The 19,764-nt window shown below is 38.5% G+C and overlaps 2 protein-coding genes across 2 annotated transcripts; one reads left to right on the top strand and one right to left on the bottom strand.

Moving 5' to 3' along the window:
* Positions 1–13,266: 13,266 nt before the first annotated feature.
* FAD5 (fatty acid desaturase 5) lies at positions 13,267–16,272 on the bottom strand. Its single transcript, XM_086600456.1, has 5 exons — positions 15,551–16,272; positions 15,335–15,475; positions 15,088–15,228; positions 13,759–13,865; positions 13,267–13,678 (listed from the first exon to the last, which is right to left on the bottom strand). Exons 1-5 carry the CDS (start codon positions 16,088–16,090, stop codon positions 13,480–13,482), a joined length of 1,128 nt encoding a protein of 375 aa, XP_086456582.1. The 5' UTR covers positions 16,091–16,272; the 3' UTR covers positions 13,267–13,479.
* PIFI (post-illumination chlorophyll fluorescence increase) lies at positions 16,264–19,397 on the top strand. The gene is made up of 8 exons (XM_086600457.1): positions 16,264–16,526; positions 17,193–17,313; positions 17,832–17,916; positions 18,000–18,078; positions 18,168–18,281; positions 18,366–18,478; positions 18,843–18,953; positions 19,072–19,397. Exons 1-8 carry the CDS (start codon positions 16,427–16,429, stop codon positions 19,189–19,191), a joined length of 843 nt encoding a protein of 280 aa, XP_086456583.1. The 5' UTR covers positions 16,264–16,426; the 3' UTR covers positions 19,192–19,397.
* The last annotated feature ends 367 nt before the right edge of the window (positions 19,398–19,764 follow it).

Raw genomic sequence — 19,764 nt, 5'->3', positions numbered from 1 at the left:
CTTGATAAGTTTTCGATCGACATTCAAGAAGCTTACCACCATCCCGACTTCAAACAACCCGATTTTTGAACTTTTATGATGAGTCGGAAGGAGATCCTAGCTTGCATGTTCTATCGTTAAAAATAAGTTGGTGTTATGGGGTGGAGATGATCCGGCCATATGTAAGCTCTTTCCATCAACTCTAAAGGGAGAAACATTACCGGTTTAGTGAGTTGCCTTCAAGATCAATTCACCAATTCAATGAACTAGAAAATCAGTTTGTTAATCGTTCCGCCACAATTACAAGACGCCAAAGGATGTCGACTCACTTTTGAACATCAAGCAACAAGGTGACGAAAAATTACGACTTTTGTTACTAGGGTTCAAAGGCAGCAGCAGCAGATGTTCCGAAGTTTTCGATGGGATGCTTCTTTTTCGCCTTTAAAGAAGCATTATATTATGAAAGAGACGTGGTTCAACTTCATTGTAAAGGGATCTTTACCACTCTCTAATTAAAGATGTCCCTAAAACTCTGCACGATCTGTATGTTAGGGGGCTAACAACACATCCGTGATCGAGGAGAATCTATCGGCGAAAAGCAGAAGAGACAAAGATATTCGAGTAAAGATTTTTCCTCGACAAAGAAGAATTCTAAGCCGGGCAATGACAAATCGATCAACATCATAACGATGGAAAGAATGACAATCAGAAGCAAGTTAGTTTCAATCGTGATGGAAAGACTCTACCTGAGCTAAAACTGACCCCGCTCAATGCCAAGTACTCTGTTATATATGAGAAGTTGAAAAGTGGGAATCTTCTTTCCCCGCCTTATCCACATTCAGAAGATACTAAAGGGACAAGGGACAAAGCCTTGCGGTGTAAATTCCATAATGACTATGGCCATGAGACAGAACTTTGTCGCTCTCTCCGGGGTCGGATTCAGAAATTAGTGGAGAAAGGACTTTTAAATGAATATCTTATTAAAGACTCTCAACAGGCAGTTGCTGCAACTTATGAGCATATCATTAATGTTTCCCATTCTCATATTGAGTCTCTTTCCAAAAGTCAGAGTAAGAATCAAAAGCGTTTGAAAGTTAGTTATGATGGTGAGTTTAACCGTTATCAACAAAGTCGATTTTGTCAAAGGAATCCGCATCGAGACTTCAAGAAGAGCCCTTCCGATTCAATCGATGATGATCTCCTTGGTGTATATCACCTCACTATGACGCAGCTTATAATTTCTGTGTCTATAGGTGCTTCTCGTGTTCAACGGTAATGATCGACACGAGGGCCAATTTCCGCCATTTTCGGTGGATGTTATTCTTAGATGCAACCGGCGAGGGTATGATCATCGAAGACAATCCTATCATCGGTTTTGATGGGACAACATCTTCAGCGGGTTGGAAGAATTACCTTACCAATCAAATTAATGAACAAAGAAGTTGAGCTCGATTTCTTATTGATGGACCGGTCGATCCCACTATAACGCAATTCGGGGCGTAGATTGGATACATTCCATAGGGTCGTAGTCTCCACATTTCATCAAGGTGTCAAGTTCCCATTCTCCGGGCATATTTGTAAGGTTCAGAGTGACCAGGTATCTACCCATGCCTGTCATGACAAAGCAATGGATGACTATAAAAATCTGAAGTTCGAGGTAATACGATCCTTGCAAGTGCCTAAGCCATAGCTACTGCCGGGCGTGCCTCCATCTATAATATTGAGGCTCATGTGCAAGGGCCTACAGTGGATCGACTTTTGGAAGTGCAAGTAGGAGATTCAGCAGAAGAAACCACTTTTATTTCGGTGAACTTTTCGGTTTGAGAACAAAAAGAGTTGGTTTCCTTTTTACAAATAAAAATAAGTTTATCTTCGCTTGGAAAATCGAGGAAATGTGGGGGAATAGACCCTTCATTTATCCGTCATAAACTTGACATTGATCCAAGTTTCAGGCCGTTTCGCCAAAACCAAGAAGAATGGCACCGATCGGAAACTCAAAGTTAAAGAGGAGATTGATAAGCTACTTGTGGTTAACTTTATCCCGACGAAGTTACGCACTCCAAAATGGCTTGCTAATGTCGTCAAGAAGTTGCCAAAAGAACGGACAAATCAGAATTTGTATTGACTTTACAAACCTTAACAAAGCTTGTCCGATTCATCCATATCCATTGCCACAAATTTCGAACTAGTGGATGCCACTCGGGATTCCAACGCCCTATCTTTCATGGATGCTTCTTGAGTGGTACTACCGCATCTCTTTGAATGTGGATGACCAAGAGTTCACCGCCTTCATTACCGACCAAGGCATTTTCTACTACATCGCTATGCCTTTTGGTCTAAAATGCCGGTGCAACCTACCAAAAGCTTGTTAATACAATTTTTCCGATCATGGGGATAATAATGGAGGCTTATATTGATGATATAGTCGTTAAATCGAAGCTTATCGGTGATCATCTTTCCGATCTTCAACTTGTTTTGATAGGCTTAACAAGTATAACATGAGACTCAATCCCGCCAAATGTTCTTTTTGGCCTCTTCCGAAAATTTCTCGATACCTCATGACTTGTAGAGGTATTGAGGCTAATCCCGATTAGATACGCGTCGCTATTGATATGCCATCACCAAAAAATAAGGAGGAAATTCAACGGCTTATCGGGTCGCCTTGTCCTCTTCATAGATTTATTTCTAAATATTCGATCGTTGTCATCCCTTCTTCCGGACTTTAAGGGGGCGGCAATTTGGAACGTTGATTGTGAGATGGTATTGCAACAATTGAAGAAATACTTAGTCATTCCTCCTATATTGACAAGTCCTTCAACGGTCAACCTATTGGCATATACCTAGCAGCTACAACAAAAGCATTAGTCTTTGTTCTTTTCGTCGATGATGGTAGACCCGCCTTTTTATTAGTAAGACGCTAACCGAGCCGAAGTCCCGTTATTCAAAGATGGAAAAATTGCACTTGCATTGGTTCATGCCGCTTTCGTCGGTTAAAACCATACTTCCGGGGAGGTTGGTCGAGTTTATAATCGAAAGTATCCCTTTACGCAAGGTCTTTCAGAATGCACAAGAATCAAGCAGATTAGCCGAATGGGAAAGTTATCTTAGTGCATATAGCATTGTCTTTGAAAGTCGCATCGCTGAAAAAGGACATGCTCTAGCTTCTTTGATAGCTGATTTTTCGATTGATGATTCTCCTATTGACAATTTCTTGCCTAAGAAGAATCTATGGAAGACATTTTGCCACCCATAACTGGGGCTTATTAAAGACTAACCGGCAAACGCAATTCCTAATCCCATTGACCTATGGATTGTTTTTATCGTGATGCTCCCATAATAAACTGGTCCGGAATTGGATCGTTTTTGTTAAACCCTAAGTGGAGATAAGATTGAGAAATCAGGCGACTTGGCTTGGCCGGGCTTCAAATAACGGTAAGCCGAAGTATGAGGGCCGCTTGTGCCTTGAGAATAGCTTTGAATCTGGGGTAAAGCTCCAGCTTATACACGGATTCTCGCCAGGCCAATCGGTTGGCGGGTCTTTGAAGCAAGAGATGATCGTGATATGGGGCTTATCTTGGTTTGATACATAGCCTTGCTCTCGACAATTTGATAGCATCTTTATCACTCAAAGACTCAAATGACATACGCCATGCGTTGATTCATTGGCTTATCCTCCGCCACCGTTAGAAGCTTAAGAGTCAAGACACATCACCGTGGAGTTCCGTAAATAGCCAAGCATTGACTTTACCGAAAAAGAATTGCATGACTTGTATGTACATGAAAGCAATTACTTGTTTTGCTTAGATGCAATAAATAAATACGACCACGATAATCGCACCAATCATGACTCGAAGCGAAAAAGGGAGATGGAAAATTCACAACATGACCATACTTTGGATCTTCCATTAGAATCTATAGATCCATTTGTTCCTCCTGAATTCGCCTCGAAATAGATAGTGAGTTGGTACATGAAGGATGATAGTCCCCGGTTCCCCGATATGATACTATCGAGCCGATTGATGATCTCCGATGCACAAGATTGGCGCCTTCCTTATATCCACTACTTGCAAGTTTCTTTACTTCCGCCGTAACCAAAACTTCATTTGAAAGAATCAAATGCGATGCATGGAAGTTTTGGTGATATCCATCGACGGAAGTTTGCACTTATATTGCAAAGGCTCGGACTTAAACCCTATGTTGCGATGCCTCTCAAAACAGGGAAGGACTTCAAGTTTTGGAAGAGATTCACCGGCTTATCGCGGAAGCCACTCAAGGGGCAAAGTTTAGCTCATAAGGCTATGACACGGGGCTATTGGTGACCGAGGAGATGCAAAAGGATGTAAAACACCTATCCGAGAGGTGTGAGCCATGCCAAAAGCACGATAATATGAGTAAACTACCCATTATCGAAGTTGCATCCCATGCTTAGCCCATGACCATTTGCCAAATGGGGCTTAGACATTATTGGCCCTTTACCTAAAGCTCGTGTAGTATATCACGATTCCTTCTTGTGGCAACCGACATTTTTACCAAATGGGTAGAAGCAAAGCCTTTGGTCCAAATCCATGCTTCCAACGTCAAAATGTTTTATGGAGAAATATTGTTTTGTCATTTTGGCATCCCTCGCACTTGTATCGGATAATGGTAAACAATTTGATGTCAAGAAATTCGTCGATTCTGTACTAATTTGAAGATACGGCATAACTTCTCCGCGACCTTATCATCCGCAAGAAGTTAACGGGCAGGTCAAGCCACCAATAAGGTGATTTTGGCCAACCTAAAGAGGCGCTTTGATATGGGGGCCAAAGGAAATTGGGTCAAGGAGTTACCAAATTGCCTTGTGGGCTTATAGGACAATGCCAAAATATTCAATTGCATTATCACCTTTTAACTTTGCATATGGTGTCGAAGCAGTCTTACCTACGTAACTGATTTCCAAGTACATCTCGGTTAGTTCTTTGTTGAAACAGGTTCCAATGACACTACTTTGGCTCACCAAAAGCTCTTATTGATGAGGTTCGGCCTGAGGGACTACAAATGCCTTTTATTAAGTATTAAGTGACATGAAACGGAACTACGACAAGAAGATCCGGCCCTAAGTCTTTTGTTTGAAGACCGGGTTCTCTCAGTAGAAACCCAAAATTTATAGAATCAGGAAAGTTTAGAGAAAATTGGCAAGGACCCTACATCATAGATCGTTCAGCATCTAAGGGGTCATATTTCCTCCGTACTATTTCTGGAAGGATGATAGAGAAGCCATGGAATGCTTACCACCTTCGCAAGTTTTACCGTTAGGAAATTTTTTGCATTTTTACATTACTCCATCAATAACAAATCTATTCATCTATGTAGTTCGTTCTATTTTATCCATCAATAAAGGCATTCAACTTCCATTCTCTTAGTTTGGTTGTCATTTTACATTACTCTATTTTTCTGTAAATTTACTTTCAACAATGTCATTCATTAACGTTCATTCTATGGAGGTCATTCATATTATGCCTTTTTTCGGTCCAAGTAAGTCGATTCATGCCTACTTGACTAAAAATCTGAGTCAATAAGATGGTTATTCTTGCCTCGAACAATTATTGCAATACTCCTACAAGATAATATCCGCTAATTCCACTACTAAGGCAATGGCGTTGTGTTTTAGTTTGGTCCCAGGCACGGTAACGACTTTGCACTCCGCGGATAACTCCAACAGCTTGTCGCCTTGCTTTCACGCTCGTACAAATATTTTGACACCTGAATAGCTAGGATCATTAAGGATGATCATGTCCCCTTTGCCTTTCAATAACTTTCTCCAATGGTTCTATATCGGGAGGTTTTTTTTCTCTATATGGGGGTGTCTCGTTCTTTTACATTTATAAATCAACAACACTAAGTTTTATATAGGTATGTTATCTGACATCACATGATATTCAATAGCCAACACATACTTTATTTTTATTTTCATAAAAAGAATTTTTAGCTCTATGGTATTACATACTCGCAATCACATGATCATTGGTTTGGAAAAATCCAATGGTTCCTTCCCAACTTTTCGCATATCCAACTCGTACAAATCTTTGTAATTCATCTTCTCACGTTCTAGTTCATCTCCCGTTTCTATTAAAGTCTCTATCAATTGTCTTTTACGGACTATTCACAGTGTGCCATTTTGCGTGATCTTGGCCGAGCCGCCGCTTAAATCGCCATTCGCTTGTTATTTTTCTCTACCTCTTTTGCGACGTTTAAGTTCCCGATCTTTTCGCCGCCACGAAAGTGACTTCAATTCTATCACATCTACTTTTAAGTGTTTGTGTTCCTCTATTATCTCACAAATTTTCCCAAATTCTTTCAGACGATCTCTTTCCGCTTCTTCCATCCGCGGTTAAGTTTTTGTTTTCGCTCTTCTAACTCTCTCGATGGTTCCGCTTTTAACGCTTTGTTTGCCTCTTCCAATTTTTGGTTGAGTATCTTCACTTTTCTATTTCTTCTAAGGCATTGACTTCATTCGAACGATATTTTTCTTGACTTTTTCATGAATTTCTTTGGGTCGCATTTTCATCGCCGCTTTTAACCTCAAGCGCAAAAAAATATCTGATTTCATCATCTTTCGGACTTAAACACAAGTTTGCAATAACTGATAAAATAATACTATCATACCTGGTTTATACTATCGAAAAATCATTGACATTACTCATTATATTCTCCGATGTTCTCCGATTCGGTCACATTTTGATATTTTTCGAGCCCTTCCATTGGCGTAATCCCGGCGATCCCTTCACTTCGCCTTCCAAACTTGAACATCTCTCGCTTCATCCGCTATTTTCATCGGTTTAGTGTTGGACACAAATTTCTTTTACCGCCTTAACGCAATAGTAAAATCAACGGTCAACTTCATCGTTAACATATTATGTGGTTTTCCTCCATGAGTAGTATTACCCCCTAACAAGACATTTGCCGCTGGTTGTTGGATTCTTTTGCTCCTCGTGATTTTGCTTTGTCATTTATTTTCTTTCACCGACTTTGTGTTCTTTCCGTGACTATCTTTTGTAAGTATCAATCGTTTCGCTTCTTTTCCTCAGATATACCAAACCAGAGCTTTAGATATTACATCTCTACACTTTTACATATCTATGTTTTCTACGGTACATACCTTTTCCTCTTTGTGTTGAGAATGTATTATTTTTCGTCTGGGCTGTTTTGTGCATTGTAGTCTCGTCCCTTGAGGCATCATACATTGTGACGTTGGTTGTCTCTCATGGTCTCCGTTCGCCCGTTTTCTTGTGGAACATCTTCTTTTGTACAATTCGCTATTTGTATTTGGCAAGCTCAGCACTAATTCTCGCTGTGTTAATTCCGTTCCATCTTCTTTTTCACTATCGCTATCGCTGCCAAATATTGCATTTCTGAGACTCTTATTCTTCTTCGCCATTTCACTATGTGTATCCATGGACCTATCGGGCCGTTGTTCGATACCCCCATAGTGTCGGAAATCAACAATATCATCAAAGTAGCTCAAATCTACCAATCTTTCGTCAGAACATTCATGAAAGAAGAAACGAAGGTTGTTCTCCACTTCCTTGTCCAATTCAATGTCTGGGAGTGTACTCGATTTTTCGTTAGACACAAAATAACTCGTGTTAGTCAACAATTTACTTTCAGTAGTACAATTTTCAATACTTATGTTTTGGCTTATCTCGAAATTTGTTCGGCACTCTAAACTTTGTCGGATTCCACTTCCCTCGCAAGCGGTACAGAAATCTATCCCATCCGGTGTATACTTTTGGGAACCCTTTAAAACTTCGTTTGAATCCTTTTGAATTCAATTTCAAATTTTATGTACCCTTTTCGTCAAGATGGCTTTTCGGTTGTATCAACGCCAAGATTTTTCGAGCCCCAAACCTTCGTTAAATTCATTTTGTAAATGGTGCGCCTCGTGAAGATTAACCGTAACGATATTGGCGCTTGTGTCCGGTGCAATTTGCCACCACTCCAATAATTGGCTTAATTTTTTTTGTTTCAACGGAATTGCATTCCCGCAATTTAATCAGGTGTGTTTCCATTACTACTTCATCTTCTTCGACTTTCATTTCAAATTCCACACTTCATCCATCTCAAATTTTTCGAGTCCTAGTATTTTTCAGATTTCCTTAACCACCGACGCTAGCGGTTCCGTGTAATCGCTATATCATCACCTTTCTTTCCACCTCACCAAGTCTGCGATCGTCATTGAGTTTTCTTCTCGAATGTTTTTTCGCCCGTATAGTACGGTAGTTTCTACCTTAAAAAAAGAAAAGAAAAACGGGTCAGATAGGCGGGTCAGCTAGCTCAAAAATCGGGTTCACTGGGCCATGTTAAAGCAGTGATGGTATGGTGCCCCTCCTTTACTGGCGTTGTACCATAACATGTTGGTTATGTTAGTTTTTCAAATAAGGGCGCCATCAGTATCGCCTTCAACACTTTTCTTCTCATCAGCTCATGTAGGAATTCGTTCCTTACATACACCAAACACTTTTATGTCATCTCCACATGATCCGTGCAGAGAAATTCCTGGGGAAAGAGTTCAACAGTTCAACGCCATGCACAAAACAGCATAATGCGCAAGGGTTACTTACCACGGTATCATCGGCCTCCAAGATGCGCTGAAGGGTGAGTATTCCCTAGCCATGTCCCTTCTTGATGAGTTCAACTCAAGCTCAAGCAAGCTGTTTAAATCTCGAGTTGATGGATTTTGGCATCGGCCGGGCCTTTACAAGCCCAGGATACATCGTTTTAGCTATGGGCAAAGACGACATATTAGCGATTTTTTTTGCCTGCTCGCTGCCGGTTCCCTTGAGGGACTTGTGTATACACGCCAGTTTATATAGCAGCTCTCAAATCTTGCTATAGCGAAAGATGCAACAAAATCTTTTGAAGGCGCCAGTAACAGGATGACTTTGTGAATTAGCCGTTTATTTCGTGATCTTTCCGATCAGTTTTATTGGTGCGATAGTTAAGATGAGATATAGAAGATGAGAAGGAGGTTTGCCTGAAACCAGAGTACCGTATCGATAAGCAAACACAGTACTAACCTTTTTTCGTCTTCGACACCAACAACGGCACAATACGGACACTCGATCACTCTCACAGTGGTTTACTTGTATTTTCTTCTCGGTTAACACTGCTAGCTCGATCACACTTATCTCTCTCTGAGGTTTGTGGTACGTAGGGGTTTGTTTTTCAGAACTCTCTACTTATGTTCTCTGTTTTTTTTTTTTTTTTTTTGTCTTTCATGAAAACCATATGTTTTTATAGCTTTTTTCCGAAACTTGCGATGGTCCAGTATCTAAGTCCTTGTGTAAGTCTATTATACAAACCGACTTAAGATGGGTGACGTAATTCTAAGCTTTATCCAATCCGGATTGAATTTTGGAGTCCTAGTTTTATGTGATGTATACTTCTTTTATTTTTCTTTATGCTCATTTATCACGCTACTCGTGTTCATATTTCGGAACAAATTTTTGACTCTTGTACATTTTTCGAATTCCAATTATTTCGTTCACAATAATTCACGAATTTTTCTCAACAGTTTTCAACGGTCTAATCCTAGTATCGCTATTCTACTGGCACGCATCATCGAAATCAACTTTCGTCTTGTTATGTGATGAGTTTGGTACAGTTTTCGGCAATCAATTTCTTTTGCAATTTTATTTATGTGCATCTTTTGTTTTTTTCTGTGCATTTTCGGCCATTTTTTATTTAACTACGTCATTGCGTCCCGTATACGTCAATTTGACATTTTTTCATTTCCGCTAATCCACGAATTTTTTCCGATTGTCCATTTTCTTATCGTTTACGTTCACACGACACTTTGTTATACACTCCTCTTACTCTTTTATTATTTCAAGTTTTCCTTGATTTTTCTTCTCTTCTTTGCCACGTGAACTTTGTTCGTATGACAAAGAGGGGGCGGTGTTTCGACCCCCACCTACGTGGCAAACGTCCATTAGTAGGGGTCTCTATTTTGTTCATTTAATCAATAGGGCTAAAGCCCAATTCGCAATATCATGGATCAATGTACAGGTTCATTAACTCATGTGTCTAAGGCTGAACTTTAGCCACATGGCTTGCCACTAATGTACATTGATTTATGTCCAGATTCATTTCTTATCAAAGAGATAATTATCAGATGAGAGTTATAGTCTATCATAATTACTTAAGTTACAAGGACTCTCTACTCTACCTCTATAAATACCATATTATTTTTCATAAGGAACTACGTTGAAACTTGATCCCTAGAGAATAGATCTTGGGTAACGTGAGGCGGTCATTATTTGGGTTTGGGCCATCTCCCCAACATCAAATTCATCTGTTTCTTTAGTGCGTTCTTTACCATTGCTCGCCAGGTTGAAGCAGTTTTTATCACAAAAAACAGATACATTTGCATCCAATCTCATATTTCCAGTTACCCTTTAATTATTTTTTGAGGTTAGTTCAATTCATTGTAGTGTTGCATCCAGTCTCTGATTTTATATTAATTATTCTTTGAGATTAGTTCGATGCACCCAAAAAGAAAACTTGTAGAAAGAAAACTTTTGAAATTAGCACAATACTTGTAAATTGAAGAACTCGAGTGGATATTCAACAGCAGAAGTTTAAGAAAGAAGCTATAAAGAGATGAGCAATAATTAACAGGAAAATCTCTTATTATTCTTTGTTTCGAAGTGTATAGATTAGGAAACAGGAAACATAATTAATTGGGACTCTTAGTTCGGCAGTTTCTTTATCCTATTTTATCTTAATAACCCCTTTTAATGCTATCCTTTTCGCGGATATCCAACGACACAATATGATGGGTCCTTAGTAGGGAGGGATCCACCGTAAACCTTATAAAGCCTATGTTGATCACTAAAGGTATTGCTAGTCCCTCTTGTTATTTTTCGAGTTTCGACGATATCCTTATCTTCACAAACTCGATCTTGCAAAACTATCAAGAAGGTGCGCCGGGTCAACTCATAAACAAAAGGCAAGCTACTTTATGGGTGGCATAACTCTGGGTTGAAGAAGAGCAATATCACTTGAGTTGGGTGTTAAAAGAGGGTAACTCTCTAAAGTACCTAGGTGTACCTCTCTTTGAAGGCAAGCTAGGTTACTGTATCTGGTGTTCAAGGGTCTTCTTGGCAATATAATAATATAGCCTACTATCCTTTTCGTGGAGAAATATACTAAACAAAGTTGTATTAGTTAGTATACCTGTTCACAATCTTCTTGATTACAAATGGCCACAAAGTCTAATTGAAGAAGGCGTATGATCCATAAGGAATTTTCTCTGGTCTGACAATAATGAAGAAATAAATAGAACAATAGGGAGCTGTTATGAAGTCTGAAGTTTAGTAATTGCTACAAACTCTTGGACTGAATGTCGATTTAGTATATAAAGGAAACATAATTAATTGGGAGTCTTGGTTCGGCAGTTTTTTTCTCCTATTTTTTCTTATTCCCCCTGCCAATATGGACACCCTCACAGCTCTCCAAAAGGGACTGCTATTAGATATATATATATATATATATAAAGACTAAGTTCATATGCAATAGGCAAGAGGCAATAGTCTCAATTCTAATTTGAACTTCTTCAGCTCAGTTAATGCATGGTGATGTGAATGATCGGATTTCATATATCTTTAAGAATGCTTGTGTAGTTTTCATATCAATAGAGTCTTTTCTGTAATCTTTATTATTCTTTGTTTGGATGTGTATAGATTAGGAACAAGAAATATAATTAATCAGGACTCTTGAAGAAGAGAGTCTCTCCTGTAATCTTTATTATTCTTTGTTTGGATGTGTATAGATTAGGAAACAGAAAACATAATTAATTAGGACTCTTAAAAAGAGATTTAGTATATAAAGGAAACATAATTAATTGGGACTCTTACTTACTATTTTTTTTCTCCTATTTTTTCTTAATCCCCCTATCGATGTGGACAGCCCCAATGAGCTCGAAAAAGGACTGCTATTTCCACTAATTATTCTTTGAAGTTAGTTCGATGCATTTGCATCAAGTTTTCGATTTCCCGTTAATTATTCTTTTAGGTTAGTTCAATACAATGTTGTATCCAATTTCCGATTTTCTGTTAACTATTCTTTGAAGTTTGTTCAGTGCATATCAAGTTTCTGATTTCCCATTAATATTCTTTTAACGTTGGTTCAATGCGTTTGCATCCGATTTTTGTTAATAACTCTTTTGAGATTAGTTTGATACATTTGCATCCAATCTCATATTTCCATTTACCCTTTAATTATTCTTTTGAGGTTAGTTCAATTCATTGTAGTGTTGCATCCATTTCCGATTTTATATTAATTATTCTTTTGAGATTAGTTCGATGCACCCAAAAGAAAACTTGTAGAAAGAAAACTTTTGAAATTAGCACAATACTTGTAAATTGAAGAACTCGAGTGGATATTCAACGGCAGAAGTTTAAGAAAGAAGCTATAAAGAGATGAGCAATAATTAACAGGAAAATCTCTTATTATTCTTTGTTTCGAAGTGTATAGATTAGGAAACAGGAAACATAATTAATTGGGACTCTTAGTTCCGCAGTTTCTTTCTCCTATTTTATCTTAATCCCCTTAATGCTATCCTTTCGTGATATCCAACGACACAATATGATCAGTCCTTAGTAGAGGGATCAGTCACCAAAAACCTTATAAAGCCTATGCTGATCACTAAAGGTATTGCTAGTCCCTCTTGTTATTTTCTGAGTTCTAACGATATCCTTATCTTCACAAACTCGATCTTGCAAAACTATCAAGAAGGTGCTGGTCAACTCATAAACAAAAGGCAAGCTACTTATGGGTGGCATAACTACGGGTTGAAGAAGAGCAATGTTAAAAGAGGGTAACTCTCTCTAAAGTACCTAGGTGTACCTCTCTTTGAAGGCAAGCTAGGTTACCAGGGCTGGTGTTGGCGGTCTTCATGGCAATATAATAATATAGCCTACTATCCTTTCGTGGAGAAATATACTAAACAAAGTTGTATTAGTTAGTATACCTGTTCACAATCTTGCTGATTACAAATGGCCACAAAGTCTAATTGAAGAAGCAGAAGGATCCATAAGGAATTTTCTTTGGTCTGACAATAATGAAGAAATAAAGAGAACAATAGGGAGCTGTTATGAAGTCTGAAGTTTAGTAATTGCTACAAACTCTTGGACCGAATGTAGATTTGGTATATAAAGGAAACATAATTAATTGGGAGTCTTGGTTCGGCAGTTTTTTTCTCCCCCTTTCTCTTAATCCCCCTGTCGACGTGGATACCCTCACAGCGCTCCAAAAGAGACTGCTATTATATATATATAAAGATAAAGATAATAATAACAAAAGAATCTCCTCTCTTGTAGTTTTACATTGTACTCAATAATAATAACAAAAGAATCTCCTCTTGTAGTTCTGGCTAAATCCGGTGTGTTTTAGTTATGTTCCGATCTTGATAACAGGTTGCATAGAAAGAAAGGTCAGCTTCATATATATGGTCAAAATTTAATCGCTGAAACTCATCCTTCGCTTCTGAACCTCTGATGGTAGCTTCACGTCTGTCGCCAGTCCAATCGCTTCGAGAAACTTCACTGTGTACCAAGTCACATCGAGTTCCCACCATTCCAGTCCGTGTCGAGCTGAGAACTCAAAGGCATGATGATTGTTATGCCACCCTTCACCAAATGCAAGCAAGGCCACCCACCTAGACAGATCCAAACACAGAGGTTAGAAACATAATGCTCCTGAAATTATGATCAATACATTATGCGAATGGGTTCTTACCAGTTATTCCTGGACAAATCGCCAGTGTTCCATGATTGGCTCCCCCACACATGGCAAGCTGAGTTCACTAGCCATGTGATGTGATACACCCACACAATCCTCACAGCCTACATTAATAACATTCTGCATTAATTCAACCCTCACTAGTCATAGAAATTTCTTCTGTCATTTTGTGCAAGATGAAAATGGACACTTCGATACTATTATATCTTTACAAACAAACAGTGGAAGGCTAATACTATATTTATCTGCATACAGTCCAGTCATGGAGAAAGGTTCCTCCATTAGGTCTATGGACATATCACAGTCCATGAAATCAATTCAGTTTTTAAAGCATCTTGGATGCAGCTCCTTAAAAATCAATCTAGATTAGTCTAGATAGCTTATGCAGACAGACACTGTACCCTTGAGTCCTTGACGCCCATTTTGTCTTTCCCAGATTAGCTTCAGCAAAATTCTTCTTAGAACTAGTCCCAAAATGGGAATTGGGCTAGGAGTTTGTTGCAAGGAACAATAGTCGGAGATCAGGGAACGAAGTAGTAGTTGATCCAATTTACGTTGTTTCAGCAAAGCTAAACTAGAAGAAAATGCTACATAATGTTAATCTGGTTTAAGCTTAAGTAGTATCACTAATATTTCCTCACTATTTGACAAATTCCTGGCATCCTCGCATCTTTGGTAGAAGCATTCCTCTCCAAAATGATCCAAGGACATCTTTATCAATTTTCTAGACATCTTTATCAATTTTGTAGGCATCTTTATCAAAATGATCCAAAATGATCCAAAATACAAGTGCCAACTGACAAGTGAACCATCTTTATCTATTTTCTAGAATACAATATGCATAGTACCTTTCATTCCAAGGCATAAAATGACCCACAAGCTAGTGGTTAAACTAGTAGATTTTCTCTTGATCCCCCACCACCAATTTTAATGGACTGGTGTGACTCCAGAGCTATATCATATAAGATGTGGCTCCTCAACAATCTTTGAAAATTCAAACGATGAAAAGGATAAGTCCATCGTTGGAAGTTTATAGACTGTATAATGTTCATATATATCAGTTAATTTTCAGACCGCTCAATACGAATTCATTTGTGGATATTATTATTACAACCCATCTTTTTAGATTTTTAAGCCTTGGTAAACTAAAATTTTAAAACTATTGCCCATATACCGTGGCGTTTTGAGGAACCCTGTATTTTCAGTTGATTTGAATATTTCAATCTTTCTATAGGTCCCCATTTTACATTTTAATCTAGAACATTATTATCATGGTAAAAACGCGCGTCATACTAATTGTAGAAACAGAACTAGAAGCAATCTTACCATGCCCCAAACGAGAAATGGAAATCCTCCCAACACGTATAACAGAACAGCAAGTGCAATTGGATGAAAAATATAAGTCCTTTCAAGAAACTTGTAGAATGGTTGCTTTTGCAAGTCACTGACATTGTTTGGTTCTCCACACTGCAATTCAAACAACATAACTACATAAGCACATCTGCACAAGCATGAATAACAAAGATACATAGGGTGAAGAAAGACAATGTACGTGAAGGATTAATTCTCACACCTTTTCAGCAAGAGACCTTGTGTCAAAGAACCAACTCATATGGCTAAACCAGAATCCTTCAAGGGGACTGTGAGGGTCTCGTTCGGAGTCGCAAAACTGGTGGTGATACCTATGAGTACTAACCCAATCTATTGGATGTCCCTGCATTACCATACTATCAATTCAACTCGTTCACACACAAAAAAAAGTCAATGCAATTTAGAACCATTTTTTTACCTGCAATGCTTGTGCGCCGCAATAAGCAAAGAGGTATTCAAGCCATTTAGGAAGCTTGAAACTTCGATGCGAAAGGTTTCGATGGAAAGAAAGAGTAATACCAAATAGTCCTGTTATCACATAAAGCAGCAATGCAACACTAAATGCAGGCCAACTGAATGTGAACGGAGCACATAAACAAAGAATGTGCATTGAAAGAACTACGGAAGCTGTGCTAATATCAATAAAATTCCATTTTCTTCCAAAATAAACTTGCGTTCGCTTCTTTACTGTTACATCTGATAAGAAAATTTTCCCATAATCTTCTCCAGTAGCTGCTGCTAAGCAAGAAATAATTCCAACACATCTCTTATTTCTGTTTCTTAAATTAGCAAAAGCTTTAGAAATAGATTGGGTATATGCATTTTCTTTGGTTGTAATGGAAAGTGAAGAAAATGGTCTTGAAGTAGTAATGGAATTTGGTCTGGAGGGTCTAGTTGGATGGAGGGAGGGAGAAGAAAGGTAGAATCTGGCTTTGGGTGATGTTGTTACTAATGCCATTGAACTGGACTAGAAAATTTAGTCAATTTTGGAGAAGGTGTGAAGCAAAAAACATGGCTTCAGAGAGAAAGAGATGACTTACAAGTAAAAAGACGGCAAAGACTCTGTGCCAACTGCCATGAGGCACTTGGCTCACATGTACAAAGACGGTGAAATAAAGATGTAGATATTTTAGGCTCTAATCTTGTCTACATGTGAAGAGATCTTTGTATGTGGTTGAGTTTTGTTTTCTATATATCTCTTGGTGTTTAATGGATTAGGTACTACCTTCCCACCCTACCCTCCAAACTAACTAAACTCGAACACATTCTTCACCCCCACTTGATACACAATCTGATGGCGGTATCGACGGCTTCTATGGTTTCTCTTCCATCTCAGCCTCTTTTTGGTGTCCGTTCTAGCCCTTGCTGCAGTACTGGTACATCAGTGTCCAATGGTATTCCATTCAACTATTAAGTATTTTATTTCCTCTTATAATATTCTTGCTTAGATCTAGTAAGCTACCATATTTTATCAGTTGCGTGTGCTCATGCTTCATTTGTATATCCAATAGTTTAGTTTTGCGTAATTGAATCAGTAGAGTATATATTATTTATTTACTCGTTAGTACAAAAATTCAAGAGTTTGATTGAGCTTTTATTTGTGAAAGTATGAAACTGATGTCTGTGTATATCCTAAGCGTTTGTCTCTTTCGTATAAGAAACTAATCAGTTATCTATTTGATCATTTGACTAACATGCGTGTGCCTATTAACAACATTGAAATTATTGAGATTGTGAAAATTTCCTGGTTCATTCTCTACTATACATATTTCTTGGTTGAGTGAATTTCCCTATCCTCGCTGCCCATACACCGGCCTCCTGTGGTGTTCCTTCGTATGGTTTATTGCTCATTACATCCCATCTGCACTGAAATGTCTTCCTTTTGCCGTAGTTGGTCTCATAAAAATTTGGAGTACTCAATAATGTGAACATGAACTTGTTGAGAATATTGGACCAAATATAAGTATTCCTTGAGTAATTGTTTTCATTTCATACAGTCCTTGGTGAATTACTATAAAAGGCTTCTCTATCTACCCTAATTACAATACTTTTCAATGCAGCTACTAATTTTGTGGGTGCTCCCTTGAAAGGGCTTCTTTCAAAGAAGGGGAGGGTTGTCGATATTATTGCAAAAGTGAGTGCCGCTGCTGTTGCAACACCTGTTGTGGATGAAGTCAAAGAGTATGGGCCTTCACTAATTTATGTATCACTCTACTTTTATATTTTAGAATGATGCATACTTTGGGAAACAGGATCTGTAAAATACAATATGCGTGTAGTTGTACTAATCCTTGTATTTACTACAATGTTTGTAATTACGTTCACATACTTAGTTTTCTACCTGTCTTCCCACTTAAAAAATGCAAATGCTTTGAGAGTCGTAGAACATGCCACCACTCCTGTCTGTGCCATTGTGTTACTGTGCTACAAGGTTGAGTGACCCCAATCCACATAAGTGCTCATGAGTAATTTCTGTCAGAATTGTTCCTGAGGTCCAAACTCATATGCCGACATTGACCCGACATGTCTGAATGCAGTTTGTGCTGTCCACTAGGGCACTCTAAAAGAAAACAGTGCTATGAAGAGTGAAAATTAGCTTGAAAACCTTAAGCATGGCAGGATGTACCTTTATTCATGAAACACCTTTGATTGTGAAATTTGATGTATTTCTGGTGAAATGCTTGTTTTCATTTTTCCAGGTTTTCACTTCCTACATGGGCTGAGTTTGATCTAGGCAGAGCTCCTGTTTATTGGAAAACCATGAATGGCCTTCCTCCTACTTCTGTAAGTTTCTGAAGCTGATAGGAATTGTTCTCTAGATTCTGCTTGGCTAGACCTATTGAACATTCAAATATCAATTTGGGCAGGGAGAAAAGCTGACAGTCTTCTACAACCCTGCAGCCAATAACATAATTCCAAATGAAGATTTTGGGATAGCATTTAACGGTACTTCCTTCTTACATTTTAGAAACTGATAACTCCTATTACAAACTTTAGGCAAATTGTTTAGTCAACTGAACTTCATTATTATGCAGGGGGTTTTAATCAGCCAATCATGTGTGGCGGGGAGCCAAGAAAGATGCTTAAGAAAGTTCGAGGGAAAGCTGATCCTCCAATATTTATCATCAAGATAGTTATTCCTAAACATGGTTGGTTGTTTTTTCATGAAATGTTTTTCTTGATAGAATTTTTCGTTTCTTTTAAAGAGCTTATTTGCTCTCATCTTGTGACAGCTATGAAAATAATCTTCTCATTTACTAATGGAGATGAGTGGGATGGTCCTTATAAGCTGCAGTTTCAAGTTGCCAAAGCCTGGAGGAACAAACCCATTGAATTCTTCAATGAGGTAACAGAACCTGGCTGAACTATGAGAACTAATGAATTATCCCCATCTGAAACGTGCCAGAGGTGTCTGTTCTCCTATATATTCTCATATTGTCCAGCAGTCATAAATATTGATTAACAAAAGTTCTGTACGCTCATTTAAAACATTCCATGGTCGAAGATAGGTTTGCTAGCTTGATCACCCTCTTTATCCGTTTTAAGTAAAAGTAGATATAACCGACGGGGGGGGGGGTTGGGGTTGGGGTTGGTCGAATAGTGCATTGTAGCTGATAATATCCCACTTGTACATTGTCCAGGATTCTTTTTTGTATGCACTGTAGTCTGTCAAAATTCAAAAAAGAGAATTGAACCTACTCTTTATGCAGGGACTTGCGGAAGAACTAGGTAAAGAGGGTGCCTGTGAGCAAGCAATCTTTCCAGACACGGAAGTTGTCATCAACCGTAGTGCGATGATCGGTAACTTATCTGTTGAAGGGGTAAGTAGATAGCTCTCATCCAACTTTCATTCTACTGAATAGTTTTGACTCAAACTAGTTAGTATGGACAGCCAGGCCAAGGCCCCTCACTCTTTGTGTCAATGCTCTATGGCCACAGGGTGATCGTTGCAATTTAGATTTCGTAGCAGGATGCACAGACCCAAGTTCACGGATTTTTAACCCGCTTGCGAATATAGATGATGGATCCTGTCCACTGTATTCAGACTCTGAAGAGTAGGCGCATGTGTATCTTCTCAGCTTGAATATACTTGTATAGAAAATCCCAAACATAACGATATGTAGATCTCCATACGCCTTGGTGCCGAATTTTGCACCTTAAAGTAGAGGGCAACCTGTCTTAGAAATTAGAATATACCAAGTTGAGGAACTCAGATGAGGTAGCCTCTTACTATCATACGGTAATGTTATATTTTTGCGTCTCCACTCCAATCCAGCAGAAGAAGAAAACCTTTAGGATACAAAAGCCACAACAGTATTCGCTATATAATTTATAGGGTTAACTAGTCCTACCCCCAACTAGATGAGCCAATTAGGATTTCCCACCTCCTAGGGGTAGTTAACCCTAATTTATATTACTCATTACCGGGCATTTAAACAACAAATAAAGAACTACACCCTAGAATAATTTGATGGCCCAGAAAAAACATTTAGAAAGTAGATAGAATGATTCGCCGTTGTGTGTATCTGTTATAAAAACGATACCAAAACTTCTCATTTGTTAGTGGAGATGAATGGAATGGTCCTTATAAGCTGGAATTTCAAGTTGCCAAGTCCCGCAGGGATAAACCAA

Source organism: Coptis chinensis, chromosome 3 (genome assembly GCF_015680905.1).
Source record: "Coptis chinensis isolate HL-2020 chromosome 3, ASM1568090v1, whole genome shotgun sequence".
Classification (NCBI taxonomy): domain Eukaryota; kingdom Viridiplantae; phylum Streptophyta; class Magnoliopsida; order Ranunculales; family Ranunculaceae; genus Coptis; species Coptis chinensis.
Note: the sequence above shows the minus strand (reverse complement) of the source record. Positions and strands in the feature narration are given on the sequence as shown.

Excerpts from the sequence above, each read along its gene's own strand:
- PIFI (XM_086600457.1), top strand. The coding sequence starts at position 16,427 with ATGGCGGTATCGACGGCTTCTATGGTTTCTCTTCCATCTCAGCCTCTT. Across the intron at positions 17,917-17,999 it reads ATGGCCTTCCTCCTACTTCT|GGAGAAAAGCTGACAGTCTT; the intron begins GTAAGTTTCTGA and ends CAATTTGGGCAG. Across the intron at positions 18,954-19,071 it reads GTAACTTATCTGTTGAAGGG|GGTGATCGTTGCAATTTAGA; the intron begins GTAAGTAGATAG and ends CTATGGCCACAG.
- FAD5 (XM_086600456.1), bottom strand. The coding sequence starts at position 16,090 with ATGGCATTAGTAACAACATCACCCAAAGCCAGATTCTACCTTTCTTCT. Across the intron at positions 15,476-15,550 it reads GCGGCGCACAAGCATTGCAG|GGACATCCAATAGATTGGGT; the intron begins GTAAAAAAATGG and ends ATGGTAATGCAG. Across the intron at positions 13,866-15,087 it reads CATTTCTCGTTTGGGGCATG|GCTGTGAGGATTGTGTGGGT; the intron begins GTAAGATTGCTT and ends TTATTAATGTAG.